Raw genomic sequence first — 24,356 nt, forward strand, 5'->3', positions numbered from 1 at the left:
GGGGCAGATGGAGGTGGTTCCTTTTGACTTGCTAGTTGTTTTAAACTTTAGGMGCTAGCTCAGAAAATAGTCAGATTTACTGGAGGCTGATCTTGCTGTTATGCCATGCATGACTGCATTTTTTCTTTCCCCTCAAATCTAATTAGTTACCAGTTCTCTCTTGAAGGAAGATTTACTTTTCTAAGGACCACATATCAAGCAGTTCCTAAAATGTTTCTCTAATGGGTTAAAACTCGTTCAAATGCCTGTTGGCTTTGGTGTTAGTGATGTAGATTTTAAATAGTGTATAATTGCTTGTCTCATTGTTCTCTGCAGACCTTCAAAGCCATAGTAATTTAGATGAGTTGATGTAAGCACCTTGCCTGCTTTAAATTCCTTTCAAGAAGCTTGATGTAACAGCTGTTTGGAGTCCTTTGAATTCTAATTATTTAAAATTTGCATTCAGAAAGTGTGTCAATTGTTAATGTTTTTGAACATGCTTCTGAATTCTTATTTGTGCTCAGAGAATAGGGCCAGAGTTGGTTATATTTATCCATTCTTTATTGAAMTGGCTTTTTCTTTAGCAATTGTTTCATATTAAGCTAAAGTTGAATTTTTACATTGTCTTACTCAAAGGAGTATCACTTCAGTTTTAGAAGCCTTAAGTACACGTAGTTTTTCCGCAAATATGTAACCCCTGTGATATATTTTGAGAATAAAAAGGCAYATTTCTGCAAAGAGGATTGGTAAATACAATTTTATTCAAGTTCTCTTGGTCTGCTTGACATAAGAGGTAAGTTTAGAATTGGTATTAACTATTGGTGTCAGGTATAGACAGCTGCCAGTCTCTTTTTGCAACAGAATGTCTGTGTTTACACTTCTGATGTAACACTTCTATGCTCGCATCATCTAATAAAGGAGTTGGTGTTCAAATGCTAACTTCAGAGCACAGAAATTTCAGGTAAGTAAYTTGGAAGCACTAAGATTGCTTTTTAGACTGCTTCAGCTGTTCCCATGTACAGGAAATYCTTTTTTTACTATTGTTAGTTACAGAGAATTTGTAATGAACGCATGGAAAACAAAGCAAAATTTAAGATAATGGTAAATGTTTGGGATTTTTTGTTTTGTTTGGGTTTTATTGTTTTTGTTTATTTGGTTGTGGTTTCGTTGCGGAGGTTTTTCCAATCGAATCTGACTGTGACTCTTTTTTGGCAGAGAAATTTCTCGATGTCTGTAAACAGTGCTGCTGTCCTGCGGTTGACAGGACGTGGAGGAGGAACGGTGGTAGGGGCTCCTCGAGGTCGAAGTTCCTCTAGAGGTCGAGGTGAGCTGCCAGTGGGATGTGCTGCAATGTATACAGGTGATCCAGGCTAAAGCTGCTCAGAGATGCTGCAGGGAGCTTGGCTAGAGCCAGGTGTTCTCATGCCCAGTTTCTTTTCTCCTAAAGTTTTGAAATCTTTCCAACAAGGTGGTGCTGGAGAATGAATATTGTGTTCAGTGATGATTCTTACTACACAACTGGTATATCTGTTATATGCCTTTACCAGGTTGATGGGTGGGAAAGCAAAAGGGAAAGGTAGTTTTGAGGGGGAATATGAAATACTTTGGTTCAGAATTGTTAGAAATAATTTCATTAAAAGGATAGAACCAATTTATAGGGAGAGTAGAAAAATCTACRAATGTGCTTAAAACATCAAAGTTGTAGTAGGTTGTGTTCAGTGTTCTGAAAAGCTGTCTTCATTTGTTAACTTCCTGATTGTAAACAAGGGAAGGTTAATGGAAAGATGTAATTGAATTTGGAAGACATCTGAGTCTTTCCAATTTTAGTGCATCACTGTATCTRATGTCTCATCCAGGATCACCTCAAACATTTTCAAATGAATTGAGAAAATGTCCGTCCTGAAGCTGTATTGCTAAATTCAAACCAAATTGTTRAACCCAGAATTTATCTTAGCAATTCCCTTTCAATGTGTATACTTATGTGAGCACTTTTTTGGGGCTTTACATATAAACATGATGGGCTGCATTTAGAATAGTAAGAAGCTAGTTACTTGGAAGTACTGAGTAATTGATTTTGTAACCTCTGTCTTTGCAGGTGCTTAGGTAAGGTTTCTCTTAGAATACTTTCTAATTTAATTCTAAATGTCCTTAACAGGTGATATTTTCATTAAGAKCTACAGAAATCACTTCCATATATAATGAAATGCTTGACCAGCAATTTGCTTTGACTTAATGTGTTCTCTCATWTCTATTCTCATTCTGTAATCCTGCTTTCCTTTTAGCTTACATCTCTCAGATATTTATTTGTAGATTGTTGTCTGTCTTCTTGTGGTTGCTTCCCAGCTAAGACATGAAATTAAACTTTTATTAGACAATTGCTAGATTTTCCTRTTGCTTCCTCTTCTTTKTTTGCCATTGTATTTGCACAAATGCTCAGGGTTTAATTAAAAAAAATGTGTGTGTGCATATRTATAGATATATGTACTTACTTGGGGGTTGTTGCTTTTTTGTTATGTTTCAATRTGTATATTTTTACCACCTGTGTTTCACTTTTACTAGGAATACATGTGTTGACTGTTTTTTTTAGATGCATTAAGACTTAATTCTGCAAATTAAATTATTTCTGCTTAAAATTTAGTGATTTGAGATCATAAAACCACTAGTGTGCTCTCTAGTTTCAATATTAGGATACTTTGACCATTTCTAATTTGGCAAACCYTTTTTTTGCTTTGTTTTGTCAACTTTCTCTTTGTTTTCTTGCTGCACCATTAACATTGCCATCCTTATGCAGTGAGCAGTGGGTTTTTTAATTGCCCCCACTATTTTCAGTGAGGTCATAGGATTAAATGGGGCAGAATGTGACTTGTAATCCAGTAATTCTATTATTGAATCTACTTGTATGAATGACTGTTTTGTTTGGCAGTAAAGTTGATTGCTTACATTTTAGTCGACAGAACTTAAAATGTATGCWGTATTAAGACTGTTGGAAAGCTCTTGCATGTATTCTTGGTTTCCCATAGTTCATTTTTAAGATGTGTTAAGAAATACTAGCAAGAACTATGTTGCAAAATTAATCTTTTTCATTTTCTTTTTGTTTTATCCTAATCTGATCTTTTAATGTGTTGGAATTATATGGTGTGCTTATTAGGCTGCTTTGACTTTCTTCTGCTAAGCTGTTTTAAAGGGCATGTTTCAACAGTAACTTTCTCAGCTTTCTGAGCTTTCCTTCTTTTGTTGATCCTGGTTGCTGCTTGTCTCRTCCACTCTTCCCCTTTTCTTCCCATGAGCAATTAGTTTTGGACTCTAGGCATGATGAGTTTTCCCAAAGTTTCTGTATTTCAGCAAAGAAACTAAGGCTTCTGCCAGGATAAAATAGTACCATTTTCGGAATTATACACATGATGCTGTTGTAACTTAGGATTTCTTTCTCATAGTTATTTATGAAAAGTTCAGTACAGAACTGTTGACATCTGATTTACAAAAACGTTGCTTGTACATAGCAGGCTTTAAATGAAATTTTGTTTTTTCAAGTTMCAGAAATTTCTTTGGAGTTTGTTCACTAAATGAGCTGCTTCACTTAACAGTTGGAAAATGTTTTAATTGCACTGYAAAATTGCCTATGTTCAAAAGGTTATCTGGTGTTTTCCATGACCTTTACACGGTTGTATGCAACAAAGCTGCTGCYGAGCCAGTGCAGGCTTCAGCTTTGCCAAAGTGAGATTGCTTTCTTGAAGGGACTTGCACCACAGCAACTTTAGAGAGGAATTTGCATGTGTGATTAGATTTACTAATGAAGTCCCCTCACTGAGGCGCAACTACGGAATTGTGTTCCTGTATTTGAGAGCATGAGAAGCAATCTGTAGTGGATTGGTRTGGGGAAGAAATTCTGGTGAAGGAGTGTTACGCTTAGAGCTCTAAATGGCATTCATTTACCAGTGTTTAAAACTGTAAGATAACACTCAGTAAATATTTTCTGGGTAGTCACCCCAACTTTTATGGACAATGGTTACGTTTTGATGATGAGAACATGGTTACTGTGTGGAAGTTGCTTTGATTATTATTTAAAAAAAAAAAAAAAGTAGTCTCTAAAGAAACCAAGCACTTGCACGTGACTTTTTCTAATTGACTTGTTTTCCTGGGAGCTCCCTGTGGTGTGCAGTTAAGCCCTGTGCTTTGTGCTGGTGAGACTGGAATGTCAACATTCATGAGTAAGAGCCTCAGATGCAGAGAGATTTAAGTAGTCCCTGGAATGGGCTGTAAGCTTTGGAGACACCTTGTTTTGTAGCTGTTTTCCATTTTGGTTAAGACTGTTGTGAAGTATCCTTTGCTTCCTGTTAGAGCTCTTTTGCCTCCCACACTCTTTCCATTTGTAATCTGTTTTTGCTGCTGTTGGAAAGTGTGTCAGTGGTGTGAAAGTGTRATATTCTTGTGTCTAAACAGCAGTAGTTGGACTGCAGGTACTCCGTTTTTCCCACACAGTAATGTCTGTTGACTGTAGATTCTAAACTCCAGTTATGCTGTAAATCTGTAATTTCAAGAGTTTGCTTCGTGTATTCTGTAGGCTTGGTTGTTTTTTTTTTTCTGTAATGACAATTAGAATGACAGTTTGTGCTGCTTCTTACCCTCTTGCTTGTGTCTTACATTTTTACTTAAATTCAGMCTTGTCTGTTTTTCAGGTTAGAGACTTGGCTGTTATGATTACAATATCCAATGGATTGATGTCCTCATCCTGAGGTTTTTTATGGAATTGCTGAAATACAAATGACACAGTTGCTCCACTCAGTTCTTAGATGGAAGGATTTATTGACGTTTATTGACTTTGCATTCAGTACTTCGTTAAACATATACACCTAGTCTGCTACTTGTGTACCAAGCTTTTTTTTTTTTTTTCCAGAAGTGACATTCTGTTTAAAGTAAGCCAAGGCATGCAGAAGCAGAATGTCAAGTGGTGTGCTTATATGTGGAGTTTTCTGTAGGCATCTCATGTATTCTGGGCCCAGCATTGACTGTGTCCTAGTGTGCACTTACAGGTCAGACTCATCTACATAGTACTTGCTGAATGACTGACTTTGCATGCACAGTTTCCGTTGACTGGCTGCTTCTCCTGTGTAGCTTAGTAGGTTCTCTTTGATGCTTCCCACACTGTGGTCTGCTTGGTGTCTGCTGGGGCTGCACATGTGCTTCTTCTGGGCACTGTTGAAGGGGCCTGTGGTGTTACCGCATTGTGGACGGAGTGGCAGTACAGCCAGGACAGGGGTAGCTTCAGTAATCCTGTCCAGTACCATGTAGTATCACTACAGCTGGCAGCTGAGWACTGTGACCCCACAGGCAGCCTTAACCTGAAAGACTAAGATCAAATTGTTTGGACATTTTGCAAGGTTATTTTTYAATTCAGACCATTCTGGTGGCTGCGCATAACTGAAATATTGATGAACTGTGATACAGGGGTGGTAAGTGGGGGCAGGTTTCTCAGGCTGTGATTTCACATACTTTTATATGGCCATAAGCCACGCTGCTGGTAAAACAACTGATATTCTCTCTCATATGGGATACTTGCTTTATTTGCTGGTAAAATGTTCCATATCACCAGTGCTTTGGTAGTGTGTGTCTTCTGCCGGCAGTCAGTRTGCTCTCCCCCTTGCTCACACTGCAAGGGGAGCACTGCAGTGCTGCTGCCATTCAGTGTACAAGCTTGCTTTATCTCTGTTGGGAAGGTATATGCAACTCTTCACCTCTACCTTAGAGACAGGAGATGAGTCAGTACCTTTGTTCTYTTTTGACTCTGTGAATGCTTTTGCTTTATTATCTCTAGTGAGGGGAAGAAAGAGAGCTTTCCTGTAGTGAAGAAATTAGGCAAAGATTGCTATTGCATGAGCTACTGAAACTCTTCTGGCTTTTATTTGTGAAGATTAAGAATTTTGAGTMTTTTTCCAGGATTTTAGGGGACCCATAATGCTTTAATGGCATAAATATGRTATTTTTTTTGATGTTGTATGTGATCATATTGTTTCTTGCCTTTGCAACTTGTTTTGCACTTGAGACTAYGGTAAACTTTGTAGTATCAGACTTGCCATAGCAGAGATATTTGTGTTTCTAAAATTGTCATAGGTCGGATACTAATTTTTCCTCTCTTACTTTTAGTGCTCAGTCAGCTCCTCTGCCTCTCTCTGAGTTTGTGTAAGAACAGCAATGTTGAATATGGCAAGAGCTTGCTCAACTCTATAGTCTCTGTAGTCTAACAACAGCCAAAAGAAGAGAATAAGGGCCAAGTGAAAATACAAAGGTGAAGAGGCCCAACTGCCAGATGTTTGCAGCTCAGTGTATTTCCTGAACCAGATGTGACCTCTGTTAAAGAGTTTTATTTATCTTTTTTGAGTTTGTCCAGTCTTCATCTGAACTTAGGCATCCTCAAAACTCTGTGGTTCGGAAGGCTGCATCTCTGATTCTGGGAGATCTGCCACTGAATAGCTTTGCTGGTAGTAGAACAGGAGAGTTTTGTCCAAAAAGAATGTTAAAATTGTTCTTATATACCCTGCAACCTGTTCTGCCTGATACAGAAGCAGTTGTGTATTTGAAGACTTCAGCTGGGTTATCTGTCGATTACTTTTTCTCTGCCTGACAAGCAACTTTCTGCCCTTTTCCCCTGCCACCTTTAAGAGATTTGCTGTATAATAGTTGAGAGACTATTGTAACTGCCTTGATTGTTTCAAATTTTTCTAGTTGTAAGACACTGGAACTTGGTATGATTCCTTGATGCACCCAGGTGTCTTTAGATTTTAAATGTAGAGGCTTTTTATTACCACTTACTTCAGAAGGCTACAGGGATTGTAGTCCATTCTGAAGTTGTTTCTTTCCTGTTTAATTTTGTCATTCTGTCTTACTCCTCCAGATCCCTAGCCAGGTTTGCACCTCATACTTTAAGGTTTAGCTTTTTTYCCTTGAAGTTAGGAAAAGCGAAATATGAAAGGATTGATGTTTGAGATACTTACCAGCCGAGAATTCTCGTTACTGGCTGCTTTTTAGGTTTTAGAACTCGACTATAGAGACTGAATATGTATGTAGGAAAGGCATTATCCTGACAACCAGCTGATTGATGCTCTGCTTCTTCATCTTCTTCCCATGAGATCCTTGAAATGGTAAATCAGCTGATTAAAAACCTGCCATTTCTTCTGCTGTAGCACTGTGTGAAGCAGTGCTTATCTTCTGTAGATCTGGAAGCTTCACTCTAGTCATTAATCTAACCAGTGCTGGAAGCTGTCTTGAAGGGCTGGGGATGTGTGTGGGTGTTGTTTTTCTGTTGTGTGGGGTTTGTTTTTTTTACCCAAAGACCCTGCACCTTCTCAAGCCCTGAAGATGTGCTTTGAGATGCTTTGCTTGAGGATATGTATGATGCTTTTTGGTTTGAGGCTTGGTACTTGGTAGCTGCCTGTAGAGAATCTTTTACTGAAGAAGTCAGTAGGATAATTTTTGTGCTATAGCTAAGGTGTTTCTTCATTCTGATTTGCCGATAGCCATCCTGTGATCTTTCTTCCCRCTGCTCCTGGGGGAGATTATTGCTGGCAATCACTAGAAATTCATAGTGGTGAAGCTTCCTTTCCCTTTATGACCCTTGACAGCAGTAATTAGGAGTACATCTGCAGTGCAGTGCCATTTTACAGGAGTTTACCATTAAAAGTAATTGGATTTTTATGTGTGTGAAGCACACATGTACAGTGTGGATGTTGTGTGAACAGTGCATACTTATTTGGTAAATTCTCTTGGGTAAGTATCGGTGTTTTTCTGCGCAGTATTTATTTCACAGTTGTTTGTCTGTTCTGTCTGGTGTTGCACTTCTTGATAAGAATTTTTGCATAAGACTCTTTCTTTGGTCTTTGTTCCTTTTTACCTTTGTCCCAGATAATTTCACTGGGGCTTCAGACTGCAAGATTAGTTCACAGGGATACCAGGAAAGGAAAACCTACCTGATTCTTTCAACTTCTATTATTATTTATACAAACACTTGTGTTTTTTGTCTTTTCAGGCAGAGGCCGAGGAGAAAGCGGTTTCTACCAAAGAAGTTTTGATGAAGTGGAGGGTGGATTTGGGCGAGGAGGGGGCAGGGAAATGCACAGATCACAGAGTTGGGAGGAAAGGTAACAGAACTCCAGCCCTTAAAGTTTTTTACACACATCTGTTCAGCTTCCATTTGTGCCTTTAGACTTCATAAAAACACTTTAGAAAAGCTAATTAGTTCTATCTGTGAGTGAAGTGTCTGAATTTCTAAGATGGAGTAAAAGACAGTAATGTTTCTTGATGCTCAGGAGCAAGTCCAAAGARCATTTTTTGCAAAGAATTTTTCTGCTCAGTTCCTGGGAAGAAGGAGCTACTTTAAGAGAACATTGATTGCAACAGTTGCAGTGGAAATGCTGGGTGAAACTATGGATTGCTAAAGGATTTGCTTCAGTTTTAGTCTTGACATTGTTCACGGTACTTAGGGGCACATTTGAAAACATATCCAGTTCCCAAGGGCTGTGTGTGTATCGGTGTTCCTGAAAATTTCAGTTTTCACTTGGACCTATAAAGGTACTGTCCATCAAGCTCTGATTTTGAAAAAGTTCCCCACCAAGTAAAGAAGACCAACAAAACCTATACCTAAAATGAGTTTTTGGAGTAGTTTCAGAACCTTACTTGAAACTTGTATTCTGCCTTTCTAGGGGAGACAGACGCTTTGAAAAACCAGGGCGAAAAGATCCAGGTATGGTTTTGTTACTGTGTGGGCAGAAAATGGGAGGGAGGAGCAGGGTTGTTTGGGGGAAGGGACTTAATACATAAACCTTTCTTACTGCTCCAGATATATTGTTGATACAAGATTCATGATACTGTGCCAGGTTGCCTAAATGTGTGCTCCAAGTGTTATTTCTCTTATTTCGTGTTGTTTTCACTATTGAACAATAAAGTGTGGTACAGAAGAAAATTGTGGAGTAAGTAGGTTCTGTTTGTTTAATTAAGATGTGATGTCTACAGCTGGAACTAAGTTCCTGTAACTCAGTGAAAGAAGCCTGTGCTGAAGAACAGGTGTGCTGTGGCAATATCCCTTTTCATTGCAGCTTTAAAATTCCTGGTGGTGGGCTGTTTTGGGACCCAGGACTTCTTAACCATTTGAATTGTTAATTATTTTGATTGCTTGCTAGTGTGAGAGAGATTCCAGCAGTGTCCTGAGGTTCCCATGCTGATGGATTTACTGATGATCAAATTAGTTGTCATCTGAACTTCCTGTTCAGTCAGGTTATCTGCTCTCCTGTCTCCTGTTCCTCCGTTACTCTGTTTCTGAAATGGCTTCACRCTGGCCATGTTCTGGCAGAATGCTGGATCTGTAATTGTGGCCCAGTATATCTGAGCATCCAGCTGAACTTGAKTTGGAGTGGGTTTGTCATCTTGGAGATGAAACATGTATTTTAAGGGTGATAACATTCAGGGCAGCTCTGGCTATCTGGTAAGTGCAGTGACTTTTGACATGTTTGGGCTCATGCACTGGTTGTCCTCTGGTATGCCCATGCTCTTTTTCCATGCCATGTTTCCATGTGCCTGGAGCTCATCTGTGCCTTCTGAGAAATTTTGTGCTATTAAGAGCTTACTAACAATGTGTCTTCTGTATTTAGGATCCAGAGAATCTTTTGTCTTTGCTGAAGGAGTCTTGGCAACATACCCTTCTTAGCAGCACACTGAGAAAGCATAGGTCAGAAGAGATAGCTGCAGGTTGAATTTAAAGACAAACCCAAAGATACTCGATTGTAATTGGAAGTTGATAGGAAAGTATTCAATCCCTGCTTAGCTGTTGATGTTTTTTAGTGAGTGTAGCATAAATTGCCACAATAATAATTTTTCAGATTACCATGGTGACACATGCCATAGGAGTTTGCTTTCAGAGCCCTCCCAGTCCTTTCTCCATGTAGGAATTGATGTTAACAGCTTCTAAAGAGTGCTTTTAGTTTTTCTGCTTGCTAAGTTGAACGTTAACTCAGAATTAAGATATTGTATGTGTTCCTCATTGTCTCCTTTAAGAAGAGGATACTTCTAGAAAATAACTTGAGATTGATGAGAGATTGACCAGTTTTAAATRTCAGTAGTGAAACTTAGGACTTTCTGAATATAAAGATACACAGAGACTTTTTAGGAAAAAATGAAAATATGAAAAAACAAGTAATACTGAGATCTCAGGGCTGCATGTTTTATAAAAGAAAAACAGATACAAAAGTAGTATCTACTACAGTTGATTCARTTTTATTTATGTATCTCCTTCTTGTGATTAGAAATACAAATCTAGTTCAGGCTACAGAATGTACCACATTGCTGATAAAGACAGATGAAAATATTGCATATTGGGTCAGGATCAGATGTATTTCTCAGTTGAAATKCGGGAGAATTTACAGTGTGCAAAATATCTGTACTGAAGTTGACTTCTGCCAGAGGTTGATCTGCAGCTCGTATAGGGCATTTTGTGTTTATAGCAACTGCTAGTGATCAGGGCTATGAAATGCATCTTCCAAGAACTGTTCTCTGGGGAAGGTGGTGTCCTGGTGCACTTTGTTGGAAGCTCGTTGTGAGACATGATGTATTTTTCTGAAATGAAGAAGCTTTTTGGGTACCTAATTGCCCTTCTTTATTTTCTTGTATTTGTCTGTTAGTGTGAGAGGCAAGAGACCTGCAATCTTCCTGAAGTTTTATTATAAAAATACTGTTTTAATGATAGTAATTTATATTTGTGTACTGCCATGTTAGAGATTAATGTTGCAGTAAGTGGGAAGACCATTTCTCTTTCCCTTGCTTTGAAAGAGAAGAGAAGGTGAGGGGCACAGAAATATTGACAGAAGGTGTTGGTCTGTTCTGGCTCAAGCCTTGATAAATTACAMATACTTATTATTATGTAAAGGCTTTCCAATGACAAAATACTTTAAATGTAAGAGAGGGATACAGATTTGCCAAAAAAGGTCCCAGGTTAATAGCAAGCAGTACTATTCACACAAAGCTATGGAAGCAGAAAGGTCAGGAAAGGAATTGACATGTAGGTTATAATTCAGGCTAACATGCTTTAGCTGATGCCTGTACTGGTTTCTGTTACCTTGGTTAAACTCCTTAGTTTAGGAGTTTATGCTACGATTTTACCTTTCTTCGGTTTTTCATTGCTTTTTCATAGGGTTTTGGATTAAAATTACATAGTTCACTAAATTGCCAACTTTTTCATGTTCTTTGTTCTGGATGATCACATTAGAGAATTATTAAGAGTTTAAATATTTGAACTCTTCTGGGTATTTGTAATGAATGACAATGCAAGAGTCCTCAGTTAAAAATCAAGAGATTAAACAAGTAATAGAACTTTAACAAATGCTTTTCAAATATGATCAGTACGCTGTTCTTTAAAGTTAATTATTGGTTTTTTAGTCCTCACAACAGTTTTCCAGGTCACATGACTGATTCTCAGCATAAATAGTACCTGTTCCTGATTTGAGCATGCAGAATGAAGATACACAAAGCATTTGTGAGTTTCTGTTGCAGATTGTCACAGTTCTGACAGACTTCATTGAGAACTTGGATCGTTTCTGGAAGGCTGAGGCCATTAGAAAGAAAATGAGCAAGTTGCTTTCTTGTGCATGTCTGTCTCTGCACAAAAGCTGCTTAATTTTCAGTGCAGCATCCTGACTAATACCAGCTTAGTGGCTGAGAGGATTTGGTTAGTTACCAGCAGTTACAAACTGGTAGTAAATACTTGTTATGTAGGTTAAACAAACAYATTAGTAAGTCAGTTGTGGAACCGGGTTGAGTTCTGTTTAATGTGTGGGTTTCAGTTAGGTTCAAAAGATGTGAATRTAAAAGGTGTGTTTAAGTGCCTGTAAAAAGGATGTTGAATTTCTCTGAATTGCAGTTTCCCTCACTTTGCTTGCCTTGTTCTCCTGCCCTGCCTCTCTGGGAGGAAGTGCGCTCACAGAAGGTTCATCACCAGTTTGTTTTTGCCATGCTAAAGCATGGAGTGCTGTTGTTGCATCAGAGCTCATCAGCAATTTTCCTAGGCTTCTACTCCAATTGGCCCATGGCATGTTTCCAGTAYTTTCAGATATCCATGGCTCACCAGTACTGTGGAACTGTAGAAGCAATATTAATGTTTTTTCTGTCCCTTGTTCTGAAGTAACTACACAGTTCTTTGTCTAATTTGTTTCTGCAGTATTATTCAGCTTTGCATTCCAAAATATTATAATTAAGACTGCATTTAGCATATACTAACAACATATTTTTTATTGTTTTACTGTATTACTGTTGTACTCCCTTTTTAACCAAATCTGTAAATAGAAAATTATTTATMATACAGGACAGCTTTAAAGTAGCAAGTCATTTAGAAATCAAACAGAGCAGCCTACCTTTGATCAGATGTTAATTGAAGTTAGAAATAACTTTTTACACCTTTGGCTCTAAATCATGAGATTATAGTCCTATGTGATACATGGGAATAACAATACMTCACCCAGAATACTGTCAAACACAATGCTCAATGCCTCACATGGAATGTTGCCCTATTTCAGTCTTAACACGGGAGTCTGTTCTACTGCTCTTGCACTGGTTTTTARTTTGTAGGACTCTTTATCAGTGTTTTACATTGATAAAGAACATGGAGAAAACACTTGCAAGAAATAATTAAAAATTATTGGTGTTGACATAAGAGTGGAAAASGGCTCTTTAAACTGAATATGCATCAACAACTAAGAAAGCTGTGATGAAAAGGGATGAAGGCAGTGTAACTKGATAGTGTGTTCCTCTTTAAGCTCTACAGTAGTCATGAATGCTTGTCCACAGAATTAAGTTTGAAAAAGATTTTGTGARTGTCCATGATAAATTAAATCTGTCTGAGGTCTGCAAAGGGGGAATGCAACTATTTTGGAATGAGAGCTCAGTTGTAACAAAAATGTGGCCCTTCTGCTTCATTCCCTGACCCTGTGGGGAATGCTTCTGTGGGGCTGCTCCCCATTTCCCCTGACCYGAAACCAAAGTAGGTTTTTGCTCCCCCCTTTGGGGTTATGAACACCTTCAATGGGCAGTTTTGTGATTTGAGAAGAATTCAGTTAGACTATCTCATCRGATAGCTTGAGGCCATTTTTCTTGCTGCTGACCACTTGGGTGATGTTAAGARGAAGCATATTCAGTAGTGTGTTATGTTTTTGTCAATGAAAGTTGCTATTTATACCAACTGGGTTCATGGGAAAAGKTTTTTATCTTTGAAAGATAACTTTATTTCAATAAGCTTCTGTGTTCAGATATAAACACCTAATAGGCACTGCTTTTGTTGAGAGCTTGGAAATAGTTATCATCACTGTTTTTTTCCTTTAGCATCATAAATTATTTAGGATTTTCAGCATCTTAATTGCAGTAGGTTTATGAGGCACTTAAATACAGAAGTCTCATGTATAGCTTGTTTTAATTTTTTATTTCAAAATTGATTCAGTGTCTCTAAATATTTTTTTGTGCTGTGTGTACAGGCAAAGATTAATGTTAGAAGCATAAAATACCAATGGAAGCAGTTCTACTTCTCATATATGTATTGCATCCTTCTGGGTCAGATATACTTGAGACAAGCAGCGCAAAGGTGAAAATGTGGAATGTATGGGTCTTTAAAAAAAAAGTACGTTCATTAAAAATAGTCCTTTTTTTTTTCTACTGCTAAATAATTTATTCAGTGTTTCCAAATAAGACAAAGTTTCCATTGCAGTATTTGTCAWATACATCAAGATTTTTTCATAGTGTCGTCATAGACCTGTGTGTAAATGACATGTTCTCTTACTTGGCAGAATGAAGAACTGCCCTTARTATTTACAATTTTGCTTAATAACCACAGTAGGAGTGCTGTTCACTGCCATGAGAGATTGGCAGGACTTTCAGCCATCTGCAAAATGGTATAATTCTGTGTTCCCAAAGAGTTAAGAGAACAGAAAAGCTAGGCTCTTGGATGAACAGTTACTTATACCAGAACTCATGTATTTTCTGAATGACCCCATACTGGTTTCTGCTTTTGTATTGTTGTCCATTTTGTCACAAGCTGGTTATTAATGACTTTGCTCATCTTTGGGTGTTTTGATGGTATCTCCTTTCAGGGTCAGTGCGGCTTTAATCATAGTCTGGTGAATTCAGCAGGTAGCTCTTCTAATTTCCCAAGAATTAGTTCTTCRATTTATGTACCTGACTTTGTCCCAAGTGGTTAATGCAGCCTCTCCTCAGTGGGCACACAAATTCTTTTCACTCTGTATATCATGTTGTAATCAAAAGGGTGGGAGTTCAAGAGAGATCACTAGAAGATGGCAGGKCAGGCAAGGAAGGAAAATTTTAAATGGAAACTGAAAGTTTAATGTAGTAATAATTAAAAAAAGCATGAAGTTCAAGGTTTATATTCTCTACTCTGTGAGGCCAGTCTCGGAGAGCTGGAAGCTGTCGGCRTGCTGTCCATTGATGCGGATCTCCTTGTCAGTCCTTTTTGGATTCTTTGAGTCAGCTGCAGCTGGGAGCTCAGGAATAGTCTTGTCAAAATTCTCCATCTTGATCTGGTATTCACCTTTGGCATTGCGGGCTAGCAKGGAGGCAAAGCGGTGGTACAGCAGGATCTCTGATGGGAGGTAGGATGTTCTCCTCTGACATGTTTCTCCTGTGCCCTCCTGCACAGCTGACAGAAAGACGACCAGCTCAAAGTGGTGRGGGGCTTCTCTTTGGAGGAGAGCAGCCAGTGGGCTGGATGCAGTGATGGAGTGGTAGTAGGTTAGTGGGAAGATGAAAAAAGGACACTCGTCTGCCATGACGCTGTCCAGATGGAAGTCAATGCTAGTTTGGTACAGCTGCCCGCTCTCCCATTCTTGGTAAAGTATAGCAGAGATCTGGACGCTGGTCAGGGGGCTGGAACGAGTGTTGGCCACCTGGAACATGAGGTGTGGCTTCCCCTCGGTGTGCGTGAGCACAGCAGAACGTGAGAAGCGGATGGAGAGTGCCCGGTTCTTGGGGCGTGCGATCTTGGCCACGAAAGCACCTGGAGCATGGGAAAGAGCAAAGTGAGTGCGAACACAAGGCCTGGGGGCAGGCTCCAACAGAGCAGAAGCAGACTGAGGTTGGAAAGACCATGCTTGAAAACTGCACTGTAGCTGTCCTAAAATGCTTATTTTTCTAAATTGCAGTCACTTATTGATATTTRAAAGTGGACTGTAGCTGTAAGGAGGCTGTTAGCTTGTCCTGACTTACTGTAATTGGTAATAGGAACTGATCTTGCTGTGTAGAAGCTCTTTCTAATACACAGTAACCTGTGTATTTTCAAAGTATTTTGAATTACTTTAAATATGAAAAATACTTTAAATAATTAAAATGCCTCAAAATAGCTGTGACRTTGTAAAAATTTTCATTACCTTGAGTACTGAGGAATACATAAACACTGAATTAAAGATCAATGAAGATAGCTCATCTAAACAGAAATATACCTTAAAAGTCAAAACAAATTGACTTCAAATATTGTAGTTATATGTTAAAAKCTCAGAGGGATAATGGCATACAAAATAAATGATTGAGAGTGATATACAGCGATCTGCCATGAGTATTATCCAATGAATAATGAAATTCTTAAGTCCAGATATTGATAACACCTGATTTGTTTTTTGTTCATGAAAGGAGTTTAACTTCCAGTACTGCGTAGCTGAAATTTCATCGTCTTTGAAGTGACTACCTTAATTATTCTTTCATATATCAAAATGAACAGTATTTATTTCTAGCTCCCTTCTTAAATCCAATTGTTACACTTATTGTGTGTGAAGATGGAATAGGAAGAATCGATTACCTGTGATGAAGGCTTCCAGCATGAGCCCCAGGACCATCTGGATTGCCAGCAGTGCAATKGCGCTGGGACAGTCCCCACTTGGGAACATGGTGCCGTAGCCAATCGTGAGTTGTGTCTCCARTGAGAAGGAGAAGGCAGCTGTAAAACTGGTGATATATTTGACACATATAGTGTGGTTGTCAGGTGGAGCATCGTGGTCCAGCTCCAGGTCCCCATTCACATCCGCCAGCAGATACCAGAGCACTGCAAAGACCAGCCAGTGAATGACAAAGGAAGCCGAGAAGATGAGCATCATCCATCTCCAGCGCATGTCCATGAGTATCCCCCATGCGTCTCGGAGGTACGCGACACCTCTGCCTTGGGCACCRGCCATCTGGAACGTACTGTGTCCATCCTTGGTCACCAGCCTCAGGTATCTCTGAGTCAGGAGGGGAGCTCTGGATTTGGTGCTGTTGCTCTCTATCATATCTGTTGTCATCTTCTGGAGAGGAGAAGAAACGGAAAAAGTGATACAATGCCACGTTTGTATTTTGCCTAACATTCACAGTTTCTGACACATCAGCAGGGGTTGAAATACTGCAGCCAACAAAGGAGGGCTTATACATTGCAATCCAGAGAAGATTAAGTCAGGAGCCTGGAGAGGAATTTACTGCTGTTTGTGGTAATACTTTGCAAAAAAAAGATTAGGTTTAAAAATCAGACTACTTCTCAAATTTTCCCTGCTTAGTTGTTTAAATAAATAYAAATTTCATACTTTACTTTCCTAAATTTACATTGGAGTCACATGCTTTAGTTCTTTGGGGGAGAGTGGGATGRGATTAGGCATATTGTGTGTGAAAAGGAACTGAATTTTGTCTGATTATGTCAGGTTTTGTAACTTCATTTGAGCAGAATATAATAATTTACCAATACTATTGTGAATGCTATTAACAATATTACTGAGGAAATAATGTTTGTAATGTTATTTCTCTAATATAKTTTTGCATTTTAGGGGAATGTTGTAGTTTAGTTACTAGCCCTTTCTGACTCTCCTAGCTCAAGAATTGTCTGCTGTCTGCATCCACCATATCCAGTTAAGCAGAATTACAATATTTAGGGCAGRGCTGCTTCTGGAAGTCTGAGGCTGTTTATGTAAGGGTCAGGTAAAAAGAGGGCAGGAGACCAATACAGAAATTACACTGTGACATGAATTCCAGTCTAGTTTGCCTGAGCAGTGCTATTTGTATTAGTGACCAAGTATTCTAGGGCGGCAAACTTACGGAAATTAAGGTGGAGTTGCAGACGTGGGAAATAAAATAGAAACCTGTAGATATTTGACATGTTAGGCTCCTTGGTTTGCTTTTAAACCTCAAAGCTTGTGGAATTTGCCAGAGCTGCTAAATGTCTTTAGAAAAGACGCTGGTCACTCAAAGCCATACATTGTATAAACACTAGATGTTTAAAGTTCACTTGGGACAGATTAAAATTAAATACAGATTTGTGTAAAATGAATACTTCATAATGTTTACAACATTTTTAAAGAAGGTTATCAGGAAGCTTGTTCATAGAACAACAGAGGATTTAAACATACATGTAAGTTCTGGAAATCATAATTATACATGGTGTAATACACCATGTCAGTTTTGGTGTCCTATCAATTTTGACCTTTTTAAAAATTATGACTGTTTCAGTCTGTTGCATTTTTTTGTAGAGAGATTGGATTTCCTCCCCCTCCCCCCCAGCAGTGCTGTCTTAGTTTTCTCTTGAAATGCGTTAGATGTAAGGATCATGAACTTCAGMATAAATTTATGGTAGTGAAGATTTGTCTTGTGATCTTTGATCCTATGAACCAGTGGTTTCCATTACTATTTGCTTAATCTTCAACCAAATTTTAGTAACTACAAAACATTCTCTTCTGCTTTTACTTGTGTTTAGCGCCTACTGAGGTGTGAGGMTTGACATCACAGTCACTATTTAGCTAAATTTTCATTTTTCTTCTGCAGCTTCTCCAAACCATCCAGCTGTTACTTCTATCCATGCTCTAGTGAGAGGGAGAGTAGATGATGGCTGAGTGGAATTTGGTGGTTTTCCCCTCATTTTTAATTTTTGAGTTCAYGTTTCCCAGGAGGCGTATTTTGAAACCATTCCCTGTGTCAGAGGCCATGGCGGATTTACTGAGGTTCTCCTTGTGTATGGTACCAGGCTACTTTTCTTGGGCTGTTCTGGTCATAGTCCATCCAGTTTGTAGCATGATCTGTCCCGCTTCACTGAGTTGGCTCTTTAATCTGCTGCATAGCTCCCTGAATGGCAGTTCTCACTTCTGCTGCATAGTAACCTGAATACCATTATAAATGCTTTGGTAATCTAATGATTAGTGACTTGTCTGTAGAGCATAGTCCTCATGTTAMGTTTTAGACAAGTCTTTCTAGAGGCCTTGAAAGAACAGAAAATGGGCATCTCTAGATGGGAAGGATGATGTAGACCATGCTCAAAAGGAGTTGTGACTTGGTTTTATAATCTTAGAATAAGCAGTACTGACGAGAAACGCTTGTTTGAATAGAGAACACTTACACAATGAAATGCTTCTTGATGCATCATGCATTCAAAACAAACCAGCAAACCAACAAAAAAAAMCCCAAAAAACAAAACACAACCAAAAGCCAAAAGTTGTGCTTTTCTGTAAATTTTCATGGTACTTTGAGGGAACCGTCTGCTTTGCAGACTAAGCAGTTTGGGTTCACAAAACAAATACATGTTGTGAAAATGAATCTGATAATGACTGATTGGTGATAGAACAGTTTCCTGCTGTGTTAGATACATAAAGAAAAAGGGAAAACATTCTTAATATGGTAAATTTTTCTTGGCTRTGCTTCAATCTTCACCCAAGTGCTAAGGCAGTGTGCTTGAACACCACAGACTTAGAGCAAATGTTGTCAGCATTGCAGGATCTCAGATTTGTCAATTAAGCAGCTTCTTAGGGTGGTGATTAGTCACTTAATGTTGTCTTAAAACACTGAAAGAAATCGGTCAGGTTCTTTGGGATCTTTTCAATGGGGAAGGATTGATTCCTGACAGGTTTTGTAGGTAGTTCAGAAAGAGAAGCCTCCATTAGCCCCATAGCRGTACATTTCAGAACAGTCCTGTGTCTCTGCTCCTTGAGTCTCCCAGCAGATGAATTTGCCTTCTGAGGTTACCCSAGATTATGCACTGGTCTCATTTGATAGAGTGCTCTCATTTTTCTAGTCTAGGACYGTTGAAATTGTTACTTCTCTATTTCAGTGCAGGAATAACATTGGAAATATGTAATCTTGAGTTCCAACACCCCYTTTTCAAGCACTATTGAAGGATTAGGAGCCACAAGTCTCAGCTTCTTGGAATAAGAACAGATAAGAAACTGTAAATAAGCTCTGAAAGCAATGYAGTTGGGTGAGGGTAAGCGGTGAAAGAATAACTGCCCTGTGGAAAATAGTGTACCCAGACTGGAGGATCAGTCCTCTGTATTCTCAAAAGCAGAGTSAGATTAAGAGTAGATTTTGAATTTAAAAAGTATTAATGTCTTCTGTCTGCTCCCTTCCTTGCCTATAATTAAAAAAGACAAATGCCATCTTTCCTTGTTAGTGGTAAATTAATGAAGTTTGGACCACCTGCTTCAGTCCCCTGCCTGACATGGTCCTTGATGACTCCACATTAATCCCAGTGTCAAATGGTGTATGTTTTAGGAAAGGAATTTACTTTGACTTGAAAAGAAAAATTCTATGCTTGTYGGAGAATGCTTATCTCCACTATAACATGCATGCATGGTTTCTAATCTAGATTTGTCCAGTGGTCTCTTAAAAACCTTTATGTTACATTATTTAGTGGGTTTTGCTTTTCCTGGTTCTTGACTTGTGCACCTGTTGAAGCTTTGGGGTGTTTCTTGTCCCTACATCTCCTACCTGATAGCCCCTGATTCAAAAAACAGGAATTGTCCAAAATCTCCTTTTTAAACCTCTTTTGGCATGCTGACCAGTCCCTTATCATGCATTTACTGTGTGTAATCCTTCCTGTTTGCAGTCTCTTGTAAGCTAAATTATCATCAAYACCAGTGTGTATGCCAGTTCTTAGCTTTTATTGATTTCCAGTCTTTTTACCAGCTTGTCCCTCATCCTGGCATCTTTCTTCTATACTCTCCTCTAAGACAAATCAAGGTCGGGTGAATATTAATTTTTTTAAGAGCTTCAGGTTCCTTCTTCTAGTAGTAGGACAGGTTTTAAACTGGCCTGGGTATCTAATGATTCATGTGTAATRAAACCTTGCCTTACAGCTTTAGGATCTTGCTTGCATTCCTGAAATTGATGATCCAGCACAAAGCTGTCTCACACTTAACTTTTTGTTTGAGATCTTCTGCCTTGTGTTGTAACAGCCTTTATTGCATTCCTCATCCACACCTCCACATTGATTTCCTCTCCTTTCCTGTCGCTTAGCTTTTCCTTAGGACTCTGGTAGGGTTGCAGGGGAACTCATTGGAAACACTGTCTTCATTTTCTTTTCATTTGCCTTCTCAGTTGAAGGCATTTGAAGTGGCACTTCTAGCTGGTTCTCAGCTCCATACACAAATGCATCTGCAAGCTTGTGAAGAGCTGTGTTCCAGGGAGCCTTCTGCAGTTTGCTCTACCTGCTCGGCTTCTGGTCTTAATGAAGTCTATTTTAATTGACCTTGGAAAGGATTTGAAGCAGTTGATCCTGTGCTGCTGCATTCTGCCAGAAAAGTGGTCATGAGGACCTGCTGTTTTCTGGGAGTGACTGCAGAAACTGCTTACAACTGCAGCATGCTTTGAAGATTTACTAGAACCTGGGTGGTGGCGGTGTGCCCCTATGGGAATGTGTATGTTCCCTCTTTTCTTGGGTCCGCATGATCACCTACAAGCTTCAGATTTAAGCCTTGTCTGCTCTGAGCTGGCATTGTTCAAATCTTTTGCTGCCTCTGCACTTTGCAACAAGAACAAATGGAGATTGTAATTTTTTTTTAGGCACTTTCCGTGCTATTAAAATGTTTATTTTGGTGTATGTTTAGATTATTCTGTATTGTATTTTTCGACTGGATGACCACCGTTGGAGATGCTCTGACATTATTATTAGGAAATGAAGGKTTTTTTTCAGTGAGGATGGCTTGACTGAATCATATAATTTATATTAGGGAACAATCTTAGAAATGTAAGAAGTAATTCAGTTTGAGTAGCTACTTTGGTTGAAAGCTTGTGCTGCTGTTGTTAGTRGAACAATTAACATTTCAAACGTTTGTCCCTTTGTTTTTGTAGCGAATGCTTCTCTGAGATGAATGGAGGTAGTTTGTGACAAAACTGTTACTTCTGAGCAGTATTCAGAATTAAGGTAACAGTTTTCAGGACTTGTAACATATAAGTAGGTCTTGTAAAAATGGAAACTTGAATTTGATGACCCCAACAATGGTCATATTTTTCAAAGCAAGTGCCATAAAGGATAGGATGTGAGACCTTGTACATTTGACTTTTCATGACAGTTTATTACAGAATGCACTTTGAAGAAAAGAGGTGGTAAAATAGGAGARTATGTCTCCTTTTACAGTACAGGCAACAAGGCTGCTTATATACTTAATTTTTGGGTATCTAAATAATATTCCATTTTGTATATAATGTATTTTCACATAAGTACTCTGAGGATTCATATGAACACTAATTCTTGATTTTGAAGTAGCATCTGAGTGGACCAACTAGTCTGGCCACCTTAAGAGAAGCAGAAAAACAGCATTTAAGCAAAGTCTTGGTAAAGGTTTTAAAATATTCTAGTATATATTAAATCTTTATAAAGAAACTTAAATGTAAAATTAAATATTGATAATGGAGAAGAAATCTGACAGTTATGAGGAAAGCTTTTATTTGACGTAAAGCTGCGGTAATAGAAGTTTGCTACCACCCTTTTTTATGTGGAACTTGCTGTTTTTGAAGAGCAGTTGTGCCATGTGTGATGCAGATTTTTCCATGGCTTGCCTAGAATGGCTGAATTTTCCAGGATTTTGGAGTTCACTCCATTCCTGTGTGTAGTGTCCTGGCAGTGGTGCCAGCTTGCTGTGTATCCATGAGCACAGGGAATGAAAGCATTGGTTGAAAACTTTTGAAGTCTGAGATACAATTGTAGATAGTAAAAGCCAGTTTGAAGACGTGAAGCTTGGTTTTTTTTTTTTTTTAATTTGTGATGGAACTGAAGTTAAATGCTGAGTTATTATGAGAGCAGTAAGGTGAGGATGACTTTTTCATTTCTTGGCTAATTTCATAACACCCAGCTGCTGTAGCTGCAGCTTGCAAATGTTCGCTCTCTGCACAGAGCCTTTCCAACACTGTTCACCTCAAGAACTTTCTGAAAATATACAGTATAAAGACTGGTTTTGCTCTTTGTGCTCTTAAGACTGTCATCTGAGAAAGCATTTTCTTCTTTTTGAGGGGGGAAAATCAGCAACCATTTTGTTTAAGATGGTACTTAGTTTAGCAAGCTTTAGAAATAAAACTCTGCACCAAAATAACTTTTCTTTGATTAAAGAATGACAAAACAATTTCAAATTGTACAGTAAGAAAAAGGAAAAAAATATAATGGTTTCATGTACTTACCAATCTTAAGACGGTTTGTGWGCAGGAGGAGGGGGTAACCTGGGCTCCAGGAGAGGGACTGGTCTGGTGTATTGGTCTCAGCACTAGCAAGAAACTTCCCACAAGTAGTTGGTAGAGATTTAAAAAAAAACTCCAGTACCTTTAAAATGGGTTTGTATGTCTCATTCCTGTGTTTATAGTGCTGGGGGGATTGGTTTCTATCTGAAGCTGATTTGATTGGTCATTTTGCCTGCAGGGGGGCCAGTTAGCTCTGATCATGTGGAAAAGAATGCTGGTTTGTTAGGAGCATTTCTTTACCCAACACAAACCCTTAGCCCAGAAGAAATCCTCAAACACTTTCTTGGAGAAGGGGTGCCTTCCTCCTCATTATCCTCAAGAATTATCCTCAAGATAATTTTTTAGGTTTGTGTAATCTTAGTTTTACAGGAAAGTTGCAAAGGCCAAAATTCCCTTGGCAAAGCTGAATGGAAAAATTCCCATGTTGCTGTTGAAAACCCATCCTATTCAGTGATACTTTTTCTCTAATCGGTGTTAACTACTGTTTATTTGGGTGAAGAGAGACTCTTCTGTCTCACTGCAGTYTCACTTCTTCCTTTCCTGTTATATCCCAAGCTCCAGAGTGTTAATGGGAAGGTGAATGCAGCTCGTGGTGCAGCTTGTGGCCTCACGAGGGTGTTGCTGAGTTAATTGCAGCCTAATGCTGCTCAGAAGATGTAGACCTGGCCACTTCYATCTCCACATCATTCCTTTTTGAAAACATGGAATTAATCACAGGATTTTGCTAAAGCCGAGGAATGAAACAAGGCAGATTAGATGGCTAGCTGATTCCATGCAGCAAATGAAACCACTTTCGCTTAAGCTGTTTGCTCTTTCACTCACGAAATGAGAGGAGTTGTTGAGGGTATGTCTGAGCAAGCGGCTGTGCAGAGTGCTGCGTGTGCTGCCCTGCTGGACCACCTCTGAGGACTGCTCTGGARCACAGTTCTGCCTCACCCTTTTATTCCTTGGTGAGCTGCTGATGTGAGGGCTTTGAACGTCAGATGTAAGAGGATCTGAGAAACAAAGGCTCTGGTTGTTTGCAGTAAAACTACTGAAGGCCTGCTGGGAAAATTATTAATGTAGACTTTCCTGCTTAGGAAACAAATTCCTCCCTATTTTTTCTTCTTTAACCTTCCCCCAACCCTAAATTGCAAAACATTAATTTTTTGCTTCATTAGTATGGAACATTTTAATACATGTTCAGGCACAGCACCGAAAGTTGTCAAGCACAGTGTGATTTTCAGAACTAGAGCAAATAATGTAGTGCCGGGGGACTTTCACCAGTGTGACAGTGCTATAGGACAGTGTGAATCGTCCTTCATCCGTCCTTTTGTAGTCTTAGTTGAATTTCCACTACAGACAGCCTCACTTACTCACAAGTAGAATTTTGGTTCCTAGTTGTATATTCTTGGAAACCATCTTTTGAACTATAGAAGGCATATGCTTTGTKGTCACAGGTTTTTCTAATCAAATTCAACTGAATGGGTTGGAAATTTCAACACAGTTATACAGCAGGTGAAACTGGGTGCAGTGCGTGATTTCCAGGTGTGTTATGGACTTAGACTCTCTTGTTTATTCCTTTGAATCAACTGGCTCACCTACACTGGTGACAGTAGATAATGGCCAATTTAGTGAAAAAATGCGGAGTGTTATTTGAGTTGTATCTTCTTGAGACTTACTGTTGRGATTGAAAATTTGAAGCTAGAAATGGGATTCAGAACTTCTCRTCTGTCACTGAGAATCACTTCATGGCATTTGTATTCCTGTGRTGTTCCTAGCATGTCCAGTATTGTTCTAATGATAAGGTAATCTTTCTCTAGGCACATTATCTTAAGGGATAATTATTTTATTCATCTGTAGATACATCATCTTAAGGGCATTTATTTTATTCTTCTGTAAAGTGAACTACA

At 38.8% G+C, this 24,356-nt stretch overlaps 2 protein-coding genes across 13 annotated transcripts in view; one reads left to right on the forward strand and one right to left on the reverse strand.

Moving 5' to 3' along the window:
• GIGYF2 (GRB10 interacting GYF protein 2) overlaps positions 1-24,356 on the forward strand; it is a 75,484-nt gene that overhangs the window by 20,303 nt on the left and 30,825 nt on the right. For 11 of the 12 annotated variants that reach the window (XM_057382360.1, XM_057382359.1, XM_057382365.1 and 8 more), the window contains 3 exons: positions 1,195-1,303; positions 8,000-8,111; positions 8,673-8,713. In XM_057382360.1, coding sequence (XP_057238343.1) covers positions 1,195-1,303; positions 8,000-8,111; positions 8,673-8,713 — 262 coding nt within the window. The remainder of the gene's footprint in view (positions 1-1,194; positions 1,304-7,999; positions 8,112-8,672; positions 8,714-24,356) is intronic. The other variant, XM_057382370.1, reaches the window with a different exon arrangement.
• KCNJ13 (potassium inwardly rectifying channel subfamily J member 13) lies at positions 14,310-22,572 on the reverse strand. Its single transcript, XM_057382385.1, is given in 5 exon segments — positions 14,310-15,013; positions 15,809-16,289; positions 22,408-22,474; positions 22,476-22,551; positions 22,554-22,572. Coding segments are annotated over 5 exon segments (1,266 nt in total). The 3' UTR covers positions 14,310-14,390.

Source organism: Malurus melanocephalus, unplaced genomic scaffold, assembly GCF_030028575.1.
Source record: "Malurus melanocephalus ecotype Western Australia unplaced genomic scaffold, MMel_1.1 scaffold_566, whole genome shotgun sequence".
Lineage (NCBI taxonomy): Eukaryota > Metazoa > Chordata > Aves > Passeriformes > Maluridae > Malurus > Malurus melanocephalus.